At 33.7% G+C, this 14,569-nt stretch overlaps 2 protein-coding genes and 1 long non-coding RNA gene across 3 annotated transcripts; 1 reads left to right on the plus strand and 2 right to left on the minus strand.

The window, feature by feature from the left end:
- Window positions 1-2,112: 2,112 nt before the first annotated feature.
- LOC123704793 lies at window positions 2,113-4,511 on the minus strand. Its single transcript, XM_045653294.1, has 2 exons — window positions 4,156-4,511; window positions 2,113-2,737 (listed from the first exon to the last, which is right to left on the minus strand). Exons 1-2 carry the CDS (start codon window positions 4,251-4,253, stop codon window positions 2,359-2,361), a joined length of 477 nt encoding a protein of 158 aa, XP_045509250.1. The 5' UTR covers window positions 4,254-4,511; the 3' UTR covers window positions 2,113-2,358.
- Window positions 4,512-4,775: 264 nt separating this feature from the next.
- Window positions 4,776-9,723, plus strand: LOC123704794 (UPF0547 protein C16orf87 homolog). The gene is made up of 4 exons (XM_045653295.1): window positions 4,776-5,019; window positions 7,072-7,239; window positions 7,712-7,769; window positions 8,725-9,723. Exons 1-4 carry the CDS (start codon window positions 4,969-4,971, stop codon window positions 8,907-8,909), a joined length of 462 nt encoding a protein of 153 aa, XP_045509251.1. The 5' UTR covers window positions 4,776-4,968; the 3' UTR covers window positions 8,910-9,723.
- A 2,028-nt stretch (window positions 9,724-11,751) lies between these two features.
- LOC123704803 lies at window positions 11,752-13,600 on the minus strand. The gene is made up of 2 exons (XR_006753180.1): window positions 12,767-13,600; window positions 11,752-12,210 (listed from the first exon to the last, which is right to left on the minus strand). It is a non-coding gene; the product is annotated as an uncharacterized LOC123704803 (long non-coding RNA).
- Window positions 13,601-14,569: the final 969 nt, after the last annotated feature.

The raw sequence follows: 14,569 nt of genomic DNA on the forward strand, positions 1-14,569 counted from the left end.
TCAATGTTCATTTTGCAAGAAATAAGACTAAATAACAACACGTCTTTAATTTAATCAATGTTTAATTGATCATTTTGGATGAAATTATACTTAACAGAGATAGAAATTTTATTAGAGTCTGGAGATTCACTTAGGCTACTTTTTACTCGGTATACTATAACTAGTATAGATTGGTGGGTAAATGGAGAGAAATAAAAGAGTATAATATATTTTTGAAACGTTTTATTCATTTAAAAGTGATTTATTGACACAGTGATGACCATAGGTGATGACAAATAAAATAATTGCTTATGATAATAATACTGTATATATAATAATACCTACTGTAATTTAAGAATCACATAGGTTAAAAAGATTATGATTAAAATAATTTAACAGTCAATGGTTAATAACCGCCACATAAGTTTGAATAAAACTGGCAAGGACAAGTGCGAATTACAGAAAGAGAGGTTTTTTGTTACGGTGCATTTACATTAAACGAACATAGAGCTAGAGTAAGAGCATTCTTTCGTGATCTTTTAGTGCAAACGACAACTCGTATTCAGTGTTGTTCAGTATTAGAACATTGCCTGTTTACGCTAAATGAATTCGACACACTAGTGGGGTTAGAATGAGCATTCGCTCGTTTGATGTAAATGCACCGTTATACATTATTTTCTTGTCACGGGATATAAAAATAATTATAAATTAAACTAATCAAGTAACTGAGATAATCAACATTATTTGATAATATTTTAAAGTCTGTTATAAACCGACTCTTGATGATCATATTTATTATTTTAAAAATGTACAAAAGGTATTTTCAATGAAATTACGTAGGAACATGTGCATTTATTACAAATACAATATGATATGCAATAATATAATTTATTGTGTATGTTTAGATACACAAGATTCTAAGCTCTAATGGGCCCTCTACACAATGGGCAACGTTGGCCCAATTGTTTGCCGCCGTTACGGCGAATATTATGAAATGTCATGTACATTATCGGCCAATTATAGACCAACGCTGCGCATCGTGTAGAGCCCATACGCTCTAAGCCCGTAAGCCTTAAAACCTACGTTTATAATGACTAATGAGACAGAAATCCGCGGTATCCTATCTGTTTTTCTCACCGTGAGTACCACGGTCAAATCATTCCAAAATGATGAACGATTATTGTCATTAAATAGCCGACAAAGCACCAATGATATTAGTAGTAAAAAGGTGTAAACAGATTATTAGCACTCCGGGAGTGCACGTCGAAATGTGGGTAAATAATTTTAATACAGATGTCTCCTCTTCGCTCATGATAGTTGAATCGTACCATCTCACTTTGACGTCTAATCGTGTGTGCGTAAGTGTGCCGTTTTTGACGATCGAATGTTGTGTTGTAGCCTATCGACACCTTTTTATTACAATACCATTGCCTGTAACACTACCAGTGTTACGAGTGCTTATGTGACCACTCATCATCAGGTGTGATGTGGCCCACCTGCCCCTTCGCTTGCTCTGCGAAAGAACATAATGAACTAAAAAAACTCAGTAGAGATAGGATACCGCAATCTTCCTAGTCTTTATAGCTATCTAGGAACTCACTTCCCTATTATATCTAAAATCTTAAAGCATTCTCTACTCGGTAGATAAACAGGTAATATTTTTGGACCTACATTTTCACATCTGCCCTTAGATCATTAAGTAATTACTTAAAAGCATCTGCCCTATAAATAATATTGTACGCAATTAAAACAATATTGCTCTTAATGTGACGTTTTGGTATAATAATTTCTACAATGTTGATAATACTTTCGCTTACATTGAGCAATTTATTTAAGCCATTAATTTTCCAATAATCATTTCCAATACTGACGCTACATTATTAAAATTTAATGCTTACTTAATAAACAACAAACATTTTAAAACGTTAGTGGATAAATTATAAGAAATAAAAGAGGCAGCAAATATTCTTTACTTCTTGTCTCTTTCATTCCTTTAAAATTACATGAGATCGTATTTTTAAGTGAAACCTAGGCGCGTTGAGAGTATACGAGAGTTTTGGTATCTTTGAATCTTGCCAAAGAAGTCTCACTTCTGACACGTATACTCGGCATACACGCTCTTTTTTTATCCGAGTCACTTTTACTTTTAAGATCAGAAATTTTTGGTTACGATAACGTATTTTTATTAAAATTATCAAATAAATATATAAATACTTTCATATAACGATTGTGATATTATTTAGTGCAGTTTCATCTGGTAGGTATCCATAGTAAGTGCTATAAAAGACTTTAGTCATCTTTTCATCGTAAAATTATTATTCTTGTGATTCGCCTTCGAGTCTTCAGTATCCCTTCATGTATAATTCTAGGCTTATTTCGTTAATGATTCTTTTTAAAGTGCTTCTTATAATCCTTCCTCGTTAAAACTATATTACACTCATTGCATTCTATCTTCTCTTTTTTATATTCAATAGGATATAAATCCGAAACATCAACATCTTCTGTATCATCATTAACTATTGTCTCGTCGAATTCTGTTTTCCGAACTAACAATTTATACTCTGTGACCTTTGTCATTTCCGCTATATTATCTGTATTCGAAACTCTTTCGAACCAAACGTCGTTGACGTTTTTCTTCAAGAAGATCGGTATCTTCGATTTGAGGTTGTAGTGGTTGGATCGGATGTGGTATTTAAGTCTTTTCAGTTGGGCGAAGGCTTGGTTACACGCTGCGCATGCGTGTTTGCCTGCAATTATTCTGTGGAAGTAAGGTGTTAGGTGTTGCCACATCATAATATTCTTACAAGTATAGAACGCATTTGTTTCGAAGAAGGTTAGATATGAAGCGATCTAATTAAGAAAAGGACTACCGCCACAATGTCTCTAAATGTAATTTGAAATTACGATTGAGAACGGTTACATTTTACTCTTACCTACATAAAATTTGCATACAAACGTTAACTACTTAACGTTTGTATGCAAATTTCATGATCTCTTTAATTTCTTTTTAATTAACAGCTATCACGTCATTTGGCGCAAAGCCAATCCTATTCTAAGTTAGATTGCATAGAATCGCTTTAGGTGGTCCAGGGCTTAGAATACATATAATTATACTGAGGTAGAAACGGCATATTACCTACGCGTAAAAACACATTCCGTTTGAAGTCAGTTATTTTAGCTTGGATGATGGATACGTTACTCTTTTCGGCTAATAGTTTAAATGTATATTCTATCTTTGTCTAACGCGGAACGGCTTTAACTGCTAATTTGCTCGCATAAACCGCTTCTACGTCAGTTTATATATGTTTTTTTTTTAACCACTGTCTACACATTAGTCTTCCCTTAAATTGCGTCCGAAAAATCGCTGTTTACATAAATACGCGAATCTCAAGACAAGTAGCGAGTGTAATATTTACGATGCGCGTTCGTTATTCGCATCGCTATACTGTGATTGTGTAAATGCACCCTAAGACTGTAACAAAACATCGAACTTCGTGTTCGAAAAGTGGTTCTCCTTGAACCACTTTTCGAACAGTGTAAAAACGGCAAATGCTTCCAAAATGCAAAGGCAAATACTCACATTAGAGAGTTCGATGATCTGTTAAGCCAGCTAATCACGTATCTGCCGCAGGGGCAATATTGGAACAACCTCGGTTGATCGGTGGTCGGAGCAATTCCAGATGTTCTCTAAATTGCCCCTGCATGCCTATACACATCACAATTAAGGAGCCAATTTAGGGTACAAATCCAATATTGCCCCTGCTGCAGACGTAGGTGAGTAACCGGTTTTATAATGTACTAGTGTAGGAGCACCCTTATGCCAATGTCTATGTCGCATACATTCTAATCAAGAAGATTCTAATTCTAATGGAAATCATCTGACTACAAACAAAAAATTTGTATTTATTATATTTGATGCGATAAGAGCGTAAATAATCATCATGAATCATGACCGAAACAAAATACCTACAATAATTATTATTGTCGCCTATCTATTTACATAATTGTGTTAGGTAGGTATTTTATTTTAATACGTGGTTAAATTATTATACCTAATATCTATTAACAACTTGATAATGTAGGTAATAATATTTATCTGACTGAGCGTTATCTATTAAAAAAAAAATTATTATATTGGCCTAAGCTGAAAAAAAAATTAAATAAATATTATAAAACCTTTTCACGACTTTAGTCGACGTAGGTGGAGGCATTTCAATTTTTGGTTTATCATTTGAAATAGTTTCTGTATTCTTATCTTCTGATTGTTCAGTCATAACACTGTAGAAATTGTACACAATTGCAAACTTCTATTCATTTTTACGTTCTGTAATAACATATTTTAATTAATAAATTCACAATTTGTTAGTAATGTTCAATTTTTATTGCTTCGAATGGATTTTTATTTATGGCGAATTGCGTCAGTAAATTCTTATCGATTTATTCACTATTCCACTGTAAGAAAGTTAAAAAAATAATAATAATTGGAATATTATTTCGTTAACTCGATGTTGATACCAATAACCAAACTTGAATAGTCCATCGATACTTTCTTCAAAATTTATTGCCAGTATTAAAAATATGACATTTGTGAATAAGCTAAACATGAGTCATTAAACAACATTTTTTTTGTATCTTGAAGCCTCAGTTAAAAAAAAAATTATGCTATAGCACAAAAATAAATTTTATTCAACAAATTCTTGACTACAACAATTACAAAATTCTGCAGGAATAAATCGTACTGTGAATGGGCTCTTTATTGTGTCACTCTTGACAAGTGACAGCATCAATGACCGCAACTTGAAATTTTAGATCTGATTTATTTGGCCTTGGCCCTTGTGTTTTACTTTTTCAGAAAATCCTTTGAAATCAGTAAATCTCATTATAGTAACTTAAAGTTTTTTTACTGTTCACGTAAAACTGAAAAGGAATGCACAATAAAGTTTAATAATTGAAATCATTAATATAAAAACGTATTATGTGGAGGCGAAAATGGGTAAAAATAAGATGATAGCAAAAAGCTGCCCCAAATGTGAATTACAGGTAATATTTTTTACAATGTGTGTGTGATGAGAAATTGAGAAATGTACTTTTTTATTCCCTGATGCTTGTTAATTTATGACTTCAAATAATAATAATAATTATCGCTTGGATCGACATGGAATTAACATTTTTAAAACATTTTTGAAAAAATTATGCATCTAATATATAAAAATCAATGCCACTTTTCGTTGTAATTCCATAACTCGAGAACGGCTGAACCGATTTCGATAATTCTTTTTTTATTATATTCCTTGAAGTACGAGGATGGTTCTTATGTAGAGAAAACGTTAATATGTACCACGGGCGAAGCCGGGGCGGACCGCTAGTTTTATATAAAAACAAGTTTTTGTAGATATGCAACTTAAACATCATATAATATGTTGCAATCACGATATAAGTAATGATATGAAAATGTAATTAACCAATGAACTAGATAATTAATTCAATCATTTGGCTATTAAACTAACTTTATTATAAGCTGTGCCACGCGGTTTCACCTGCGAGGCTCCGCTCCTGTTGGTCTTAGCGTGATAATATATAGCCTATATTACTCGTGGATAATGTAGCTTTCGAATGGTGAAAGAATTTTTAAAATCGGTCCAGTAGTTTATGAGCCTATTCATTACAATCAAACAAACAAAGTTTTCCTCTTTAAAATGTGTAGAAAATAAAGGATTTTAATTACATAAGGAACATATTAAAAAACAAAATATGATCCCATATTGCAAATGCTTTCTTACTTGTACTCAAATATGAAATTAAAAAATAATAATTAAAGTCTGTTGGACATCCTATTCCGATAATGATTATGTAAAATATTATAAAGTTAAAATAGTTAGTACCAGGTTTTCCTACTATCATACTGTATTGTAATACTTATTATCCTAATCTGACCAATTTTGATGGGCTTTCACTGACAGATAGTCAAAGAAATAAAGATTAAACTCAAACTCAAACATTTATTTATTGACTTCTTCGAGAAGCACTTTTGATATGTCAATACATATTTTTAACATTTACCACAGATTCGGAAAGCAGTATCTATGGAGATGAACTGGCAAGAAACTCCATAGTTGCTCTTTTAAATCATTTCAGTATTGCACAATTTAATTTCATAAAATATGTAACTGTATATTATCATAAAGAACTGTCCTGTAGTTAGTTTGAGCTACTTTTTATTATGCTTTTTCATAAGGATTAGGAAATTTAGGGTTTAGAGGAAAAATTCATTTACGGGTATAAAACCATGAGACGCAGCTAGTTTGTAATATAAATAAGTAGTCTTATGTGTTCAGTCAACGAAACATTTATATTGCAGTTGTATGTTCTAGTTAATAGTTACACTTTTTAAGGTACAAAGAGCAAAACAGAATATAACTACGCCGTCTGTCTGTCTGTCTCCAGGCTATATCTCATAAACCATGATGGCTAGATAGCTGAAATTTTCACAAATGATGTATTTCTGTTGCTGCTATAACAACAAATAATAAATATAAAAAAAAAGTGTGGCTTTAAAAACTCGGGGACTGCCTTTTTTTTTTTTTGTAAGGTGTTTCTCAATGTTAGCCAGAAGGGCTTCTACATTTTAACGCGGACGCGGGGGTGAACTGAAGGTTCACCCTGGTAGCGACATGCACAAGGGCGTCCCCCCTTGACGGGGATCTCGAACCTCGGCTTTGTCGCTTGAGTGGAGGAGGCCAGAAGGGCCCTAATCGGACGGGTCGGGGACTGCCGCGGTAAAGCTATTGCATAGCATGCCTTCAAGCCACACCTCCGAGCCCGTCGGAGTGGGGAGCGTGAGGATTTTTCGTTACGGAATTTCTCGATTCGGTCCCCGCGCTCAAGGCCCGTGATAGAAGCTATGCAATAGCTTAAAAAAATTAAGGGATATATATACAATAAACGTGTTTTTTCCTATTTTATGCTCAATTTGAAGCACGGTAAAATTTTCACAGAATATTTACTGGTATATTACGGAACCCTTCGAGCGCGAGTCCGACTCGGCCTTGGCCGGTTTTTTTTCATCTGTCCATTAATTTGAATATATTACAGGTGGCAGTTGCATCAAAGTCCTGTAAGTGCGGGCATACGTTTTTCGCAAATCGTCGAGGAGCGGACACGCTACCAGCCGTCGAAGATATTAGACGACGAACGGGCAGGATCAAACGAGCGCAGCCACAGTTCTATGATGCTCAGCATTATCAGAAACAGAAACGGAAGGTATGACAATAATGCATTTTTATCTTTATAAAAAAGCATTTATCTTTATAAAGTGCCAATTATTACAATATGCAATTTATTTTTAATTGTTCATTGTGTGATGAAATAAAAAAAGGGTTTTTATTTATGTTTATTTTGTTCAGTTAAAGACATACATTTAGTTTAGGAAAATTGACTTTAAAAGCGCAAGTACAGTGTTTCTTGCTGGTTCTTCTCTGTAGAATCTGCTTTCTGTATCATTGTTATGACGATTCAAAAGTGCTTCTAGTAAATAAATGTTTGAGTTAGGAAATTTTCCAGTTACAGTTTCCCAGATATGTTATATAATACTTGCGTGTGCAGGAAGGCAGGTCACCCCCATTCCAATCTACTTAGTAATATTAAAAAAATCATAAGTTATAAGTCATACGTATTTAAATTAATAAGTAGCTTTTAAGTTTTAATTGTAATAATTTTTTCTTTTTTATTCCAGTCGCCGAAGAAACGTTCGCTCGACGATGAATTTAAAAACAAGGATAAAAATGAATCAGGTGAGACATTATAAACTAGCTGTGCCCCGTGGTTTCACCCGCATTGTTCCGCTCCTGTTGGTCTTAGCGTGATGATATATAGCCTATAACCTTCCTCGATAAATGGGCTATCTAACACCGAAAGAATTTTTCAAATCGGACCAGTAGTTCCTGAGATTAGCGCGTTCAAACGAATAAACATACAAACTCTTCAGCTTTATAATATTAGTATAGATAATCAATGATTTTTCATTGAAATTTTTCCTTTTATATTTTCTTATTAGTTTTAAATTATTATACAACAGTCAGCAGGCTATATTAAGTGAATACCTTTTTATAATGTTTAATTTTTGTGAATATATCATGATTCGTTGCAAACATCGGAATTAGTATTATTTACAACTAGCTACCGGCCGCGACTCCGTCCGCGCGGAAAAATTAAGAAAAATTGAGATTTTTTTTTTCTACGTATTTTTCCGGGATAAAAAGTATCCTATTTTATGCCCAGGATAATCCATACTAATATTATAAATGCGAAAGTAACTCTGTCTGTCTGTTACTCAATCACGCCTAAACTACTGAACCAATTTGCATGAAATTTGGTATGGAGATATTTTGATACCCGAGAAAGGACATAGGCTAACTACTTTTTATTGCGAAATATGTACCACGGGCGAAGCCGGGGCGGATCGCTAGTAAGGTATAAATATACCAAGTTTCATCGAAATCGAACCGCTAGTTTTCACGTGATGCCTGAACATACAGACAGACAGACAGACAGACAGACAAAAATTTTTTTAATCACATATTTGGGCTTGGTATCGATCCAGTAACACCCCCTGCTATTTATTTTTTCAATATTTTCAATGTACAGAATTGACCCTTCTACAGACTTATTATATGTATAGATGAATGAGTCTTTAAAATCAATCAAAATACAATTTTAATAAAAATAATTAAAATATGTTTTTTACAGCAACAGCCAGGGCCCGTCGCCGCCGGGCCTTACGCAGGGCCAAAAGGTCTCCGCAACAAACGGAGCGAACTAGGGACCCCACACCACAGTTACGGCCGTCACAAATAGCGAGATGTCAACTCATTTTGTTAGAGATTAATAGGAAAATGCGCGCCGTTACCTGGCAACCGCCGGCTGACGGTTAGAGGCCCTAGTTTGGGGCCCCGGTTTAGGTGCTTTTCCACCAATAATGTGCGAGATTGTGTAGCGAGGAATGTGTTTGTAAATAACCAATACTATCGCTTCAAACGCTTAATGCTTCATACTAAATGAAGCGATATGATTGGTTCTTTACAAACACATTCCTCGCATATTATTGGTGGAAAAGCATCTCTTCGGTAATTCATAGGCTCTGCTTCGTGTAGGCACTGATATAAGGAATTGTTGAAGAATTTATTCTTACTCAATGAGTTAAATAAAGGCCCTTAAATTTTAATTATGAGTTGAAGATTTGTTGTAAGCTTTGATTAAAAAGTTATTTTAAAATAAATAAAATAAAAAATATTTTTGCATTTAAACTATTGTAATGATTGAATTATTGTAATTAATCGCCTAGAGATAGGGCCATACAACTATTGTATAAAGTAGACACAGTTTCATAATAATGTATTAACAGTAAACATTCATATGAAACTTGTGTCTATATTGCGTTAAAAATGCTATACCGCTATAAATATAATATTTTATTCTTGTATACAATACAAAGATATTATTTTCATTTTAATAAATGTAAGAAAATCATTCTCATCCTTTTATTATCACTTTAACTTAAATTACTTTGTTTCTGATGTATGATGCTGTCAATTAATTTTTTTTAATATTAAGCAGGGCCTTATAAGTTTTGGGGCCCCAAACATTTTAAAACATCTTTTTAATATTAAAATGCACATGTAAGGTTTTCGCATTGATCATAATTTTATTAGTATACTGTTGTAAATAATATGTAAAATTTAATATTTTAATTTGTAAATACAGGCATTTTAAAAATGTATTTGTTTTATTAAAATCCTATCTTTCTTGTTTGTGTTTCACTGTATCTATACTTCTATACTAATATTATAAAGAGGAAAGGTTTTTAATTATGTATGTATGTATGGTTTTCATGCATAAACTACTGGACCGATTTTGATAAAATTTGGCACCAAAGAGAATAAAAATACTACGTAAGATTAGACAGTCTTTGGATTCTGAGAAAGAACATACCTGGCTACCTACCTTTTATTGCGAAATATGTACCACGGGCGAAGCCGGGGCGGACCGCTAGTAGTGTAGTTATTGAAGTACTTTGGGTGTGCTGAGGTCAAATTTCTAGGTCGCGTCGTGGCAATACCGTCACGTCATGGAGTAACGCAACGATTGTGGTATCTTAGAATCTTACGAAAGAAGTTTCACTTCTGACACGTGTGCTCGGAAGTCGGAACACACGCTACTTTTTATAGGTAGATACCTATAAAAAGTAGATATTCTTAAATATATTATTATTAACTCAAATAAAAGACTAATTGTTTAGATGTTACCTACATCTGTGTTACACAAACATGACAAAACTACTGAACGGATTTTGAAACTTGTCAGTATTTCAGCATATACACCAGTACAACGCAAGTTGTATCAGCTTTTAAATGTGATAACCTTGAGATAACATTGTAGCAAACTTGAACACAAAATATGTCAGTTCTGTTTTTCATTCCGTTTTCACTAAGAGCCAGCGCGCACGAGCAACTTTGTCTCCGCAACTATTTTGTCTCCGCAACTATTTTGTCTCCGCAACTATTTTGTCTCTCCCACCCATGGGCTAGTATGAAAGTGGGCGCACGTAGCGACGCAACTCCCCATACAAATTGATGGGAGAGACAAAATAGTTGCGGAGACAAAGTTGCTCGTGCGAGCTGGCTCTAAGTGCGAGCGCACACGAGCAACTTTGTCTCCGCAACTATTTTGTCTCTCCCATCAATTGTATGGGGAGTTGCATCGCTACGTGCGTGCACTTTCATACTAGCCCATGGGTGGAGAGACAAAATTGTTGCGGAGACAAAATAGTTGCGGAGACAAAGTTGCTCGTGCGCGCTAGCTCTAAGAGCTAGCGCGCACGAGCAACTTTTGTCTCCGCAACTATTTTGTCTCTCCCATCAACTCTATGGGCTAGTAAGAAAGTGCGCGCACGTAGCGACACAACTTCCTATAGAGTTGATGGGAGAGACAAAATAGTTGCGAAGACAAAAGTTGCTCTTGCGCGCTAGCTCTAAGGCACCTCGAGGAATTTTATATAAAATCATTGACCACAGATTTTTTCGCATGATATATGGATATACAATAGAGGGTGTCCCACTATTGGTATACTAAACGCGAAGGGACTTGTAGTTTTACATACTCATCACGTAAAAAATGCTTAAACAACAAAATTACGTAAAAAATTTTTTGCTAAATTTTTCCTGAAAATTCATGTTTTCTTGTCTAGCTTCGCGCAGCCGGCATACTTATACCGCTTCTCTAATGTGAGCATTTTGTCTATGAAAACATAATCTTAGACGATAGCTCACGTGCTGGTGGCAAAGTTGGGCGGGTTGCTTGTTATGGGTATACACATACGGATTAAGAATGTGTGCGTTACCCAGGCAAAATGTTTTGCTTTAGAGAGATGAGACTTAAACAAATAATTAGTGTATCATGAGGAGCAATTTGTTTACTAATAGCAAAATTTGTTTGAATTGTAGTTTTTAAGTTATTTAAGAAAAACAAATTTTGCTGGAGTAACGTTTGAAACGTTACCCAGGCAAAATCGTCTTTCAAAAATTAGTTTCAGCACGGAACCAAATACATGAATAGATAGCTTTTGTTGCGTAGTAAATGTTTATAAATAGCAAAATTTGTGTGTGGTATAGTTCTTTAGTTATTTAAGATTTTGCTGCGGTAACGTTTTGGGATTTCCCAGATCTCGAAAACGGCTCAACGCAGAAGTTTGAAAAAAATACCAATAAAAGACCTCAATTTGTTTAAATTTGTTTAATCATTAGTTTTTGATTTGGTTGACGTAAACCAATGTAATTAAATGGTTTCAAAAATCAGAAGAAGCGGGTTTACATGTAAACCAATACACTTATAACCAAATAAACAGCTGTAAAAAATACCCGTGGTTCGACGCTTGTTTACATCAGAAATATTAGATTTCATACTTTACACATTAAGAAGATAAAAACAAATTTGATTTATTTTAGACTGGTCGTACTTTAGCGATCAAATACGCAGTTCCCATAACATTAAGAAACATGGCATACTTTAAACAAATTAAAATGATTCCTGAAAATTCCTTCCTGTTAATTGCAGCTTTGAATTACGGCTCTAATGAAAGTTATCTCAAAAACAAGATTATGTCAGCAATTCTCTAATGAGCCGACCAAATTGAAAAGGTCACATAAAAGCGACCGCACCATACATAAGCGCAACCATCTGAAATGAACAGGATAATATAGATGTTTTGTTAGTACAGTTGAATACAAAAGTTTTCTGGTCAGGTTAGTTAAAATAATAAAATGGTTAAGATTCATTATTTTTATTTAAAAAATCAGTCTCATACAAATTATATGTATTGCTTTGCCTTAGCATCAACATTTTTGAGTTTTGTTACGTGTTACTTAGAGTGAATATTTTAACATTACATGTGACTGCCACAGGTGGATAACCCGTGAACCAATCATTGTCAAAGCGTCGTAACCTTCTTTTAACTTAATGTTGAAATATCCACTCTAAGTAACACGACATAAAGCTCATATTTCAATACCACAGTGTGACTTGAGTTGGAATTGAGTCGGCGTTGTGTGTGTAATGTGTTAATAGAAAAGGGTAAAAGGTCTAATTGGAATATAACGTTTCCTATGGTCTATCTTGAATATTTTAATTTATTTTAATTTTGAAAATAAATCGTTTATTTTTTAATGATTTTTAATTATTTTTACTTCATACTGAAACACAACTGTACTGTAAAATAAAAACATTTAATACTCACATCGTTCAAAGACGTCGTCGTACACACACACATAAACCACAAGCACTTCTCTCCAAAACACTTGGTTCACGACTGATTGTTTCATTGGTTCGGTCGGAGCTAGCGTACCCATAGATAGAGCGTACTCAACTACTCACAGCTAAAGAGTAAGTAAGACAAGGCATATAGCTGTTGCGTTGCATTGCACACAGCGATGCGCGCTGCTCTGACTAGCATCAAGAACGTTAAAACGTTTTTAGCGTGGCTTTGCGTTGTGGTATCAAAATAAAACATTTGGTTTAACAGAAACAACAAATTAAGTACTAAAAATATAGCTACATGTATATATGTTTGTATTGTTTTAAATCACACTATAAATTATACACTATGATATTACACTTTTATTAACTAGTAAAAATTGTGTAATATGGTACTGCACTTAAAAAATATTAAAAAATCGGCTTCACGAATAACGTTTTTCTGCTTAACTGTACAAAACATCGGTTACCAAGCTGCTAATTTGCGAAGATTACCCGTACGTACGGTGCAGTCGCTTTTACGTGACCTTTTCAATTTGGTCGGCTTATTAGAGAATTGCTGACATATTCTTGTTTTTGAGATAACTTTCATTAGAGCCGTAATTCAAGGCTGAAATTAACAGGAAAGAATTTTCATGAATCATTTTAATTTGTTTAAAGTATGCCATGTTTCTTAATGTTATGGGAACTGCGTATTCGATCGCTAAAGTACGACCAGTCTAAAATAAATCAAATTTGTTTTTATCTTCTTAACGTGTAAAGTATGAAATCTAAAATGTCTGCTGTAAACAAGCGTCGAACCACGGGTATTTTTTACAGCTGTTTTTTTGGTTATAAGTGTATTGGTTTACATGTAAACCCGCTTCTTCTGATTTTTGAAACCATTTAATTACATTGGTTTACGTCAACCAAATCAAAAACTAATGATTAAACAAATTTAAACAAATTAAGGTCTTTTATTGGTATTTTTTTCAAACTTCTGCGTTGAGCCGTTTTCGAGATCTGGGAAATCCCAAAACGTTACCGCAGCAAAATCTTAAATAACTAAAGAACTATACCACACACAAATTTTGCTATTTATAAACATTTACTACTCAACAAAAGCTATCTATTCATGTATTTGGTTCCGTGCTGAAACTAATTTTTGAAAGACGATTTTGCCTGGGTAACGTTTCAAACGTTACTCCAGCAAAATTTGTTTTTCTTAAATAACTTAAAAACTACAATTCAAACAAATTTTGCTATTAGTAAACAAATTGCTCCTCATGATACACTAATTATTTGTTTAAGTCTCATCTCTCTAAAGCAAAACATTTTGCCTGGGTAACGCACACATTAAGAATTCATCTAGTTGAAAAAAAAAATGCGTCTGGAATTTTATAATTATTTTTTACGTACTCAGCGTACAAAACTATAACCTCCTTTGAGCTTAGTAAACCAACAGTGGGACATCCTGTATAGAAGTTTGTGTGAAATCCAGTAATTTATATTTATTCATTAAATTTGCTCACATATAACTAATACGTTCATTTTACATTCTCTACACGATTTTAAAATCTCTACACATATGTATTTATCGTCTATTTCACAACATAATTACATTTTATTTTTACATGATGCAACTTATATTTTCCTTAACCGTTACTTTAACTGTTAACATGTTTGTTATTGTTATAGTAACATGGTGCAGCCCAGCCTTAGTGTTGCAGATGAGTTCAGCTATAGGGCCCCTAGGGCCTCTATTGTGTGAGAAGATTTGGCTATTTTAATTGTGTAATACTATACT

The sequence above is a fragment of the Colias croceus genome, chromosome 30 (genome assembly GCF_905220415.1).
Source record: "Colias croceus chromosome 30, ilColCroc2.1".
Taxonomy (NCBI): Eukaryota; Metazoa; Arthropoda; class Insecta; order Lepidoptera; family Pieridae; genus Colias; species Colias croceus.

Excerpts from the sequence above, each read along its gene's own strand:
- LOC123704793 (XM_045653294.1), bottom strand. The coding sequence starts at position 4,253 with ATGACTGAACAATCAGAAGATAAGAATACAGAAACTATTTCAAATGAT. Across the intron at positions 2,738-4,155 it reads TCGACTAAAGTCGTGAAAAG|AATAATTGCAGGCAAACACG; the intron begins GTTTTATAATAT and ends TTACTTCCACAG.
- LOC123704794 (XM_045653295.1), top strand. The coding sequence starts at position 4,969 with ATGGGTAAAAATAAGATGATAGCAAAAAGCTGCCCCAAATGTGAATTA. Across the intron at positions 5,020-7,071 it reads GCCCCAAATGTGAATTACAG|GTGGCAGTTGCATCAAAGTC; the intron begins GTAATATTTTTT and ends AATATATTACAG. Across the intron at positions 7,770-8,724 it reads CAAGGATAAAAATGAATCAG|CAACAGCCAGGGCCCGTCGC; the intron begins GTGAGACATTAT and ends TGTTTTTTACAG.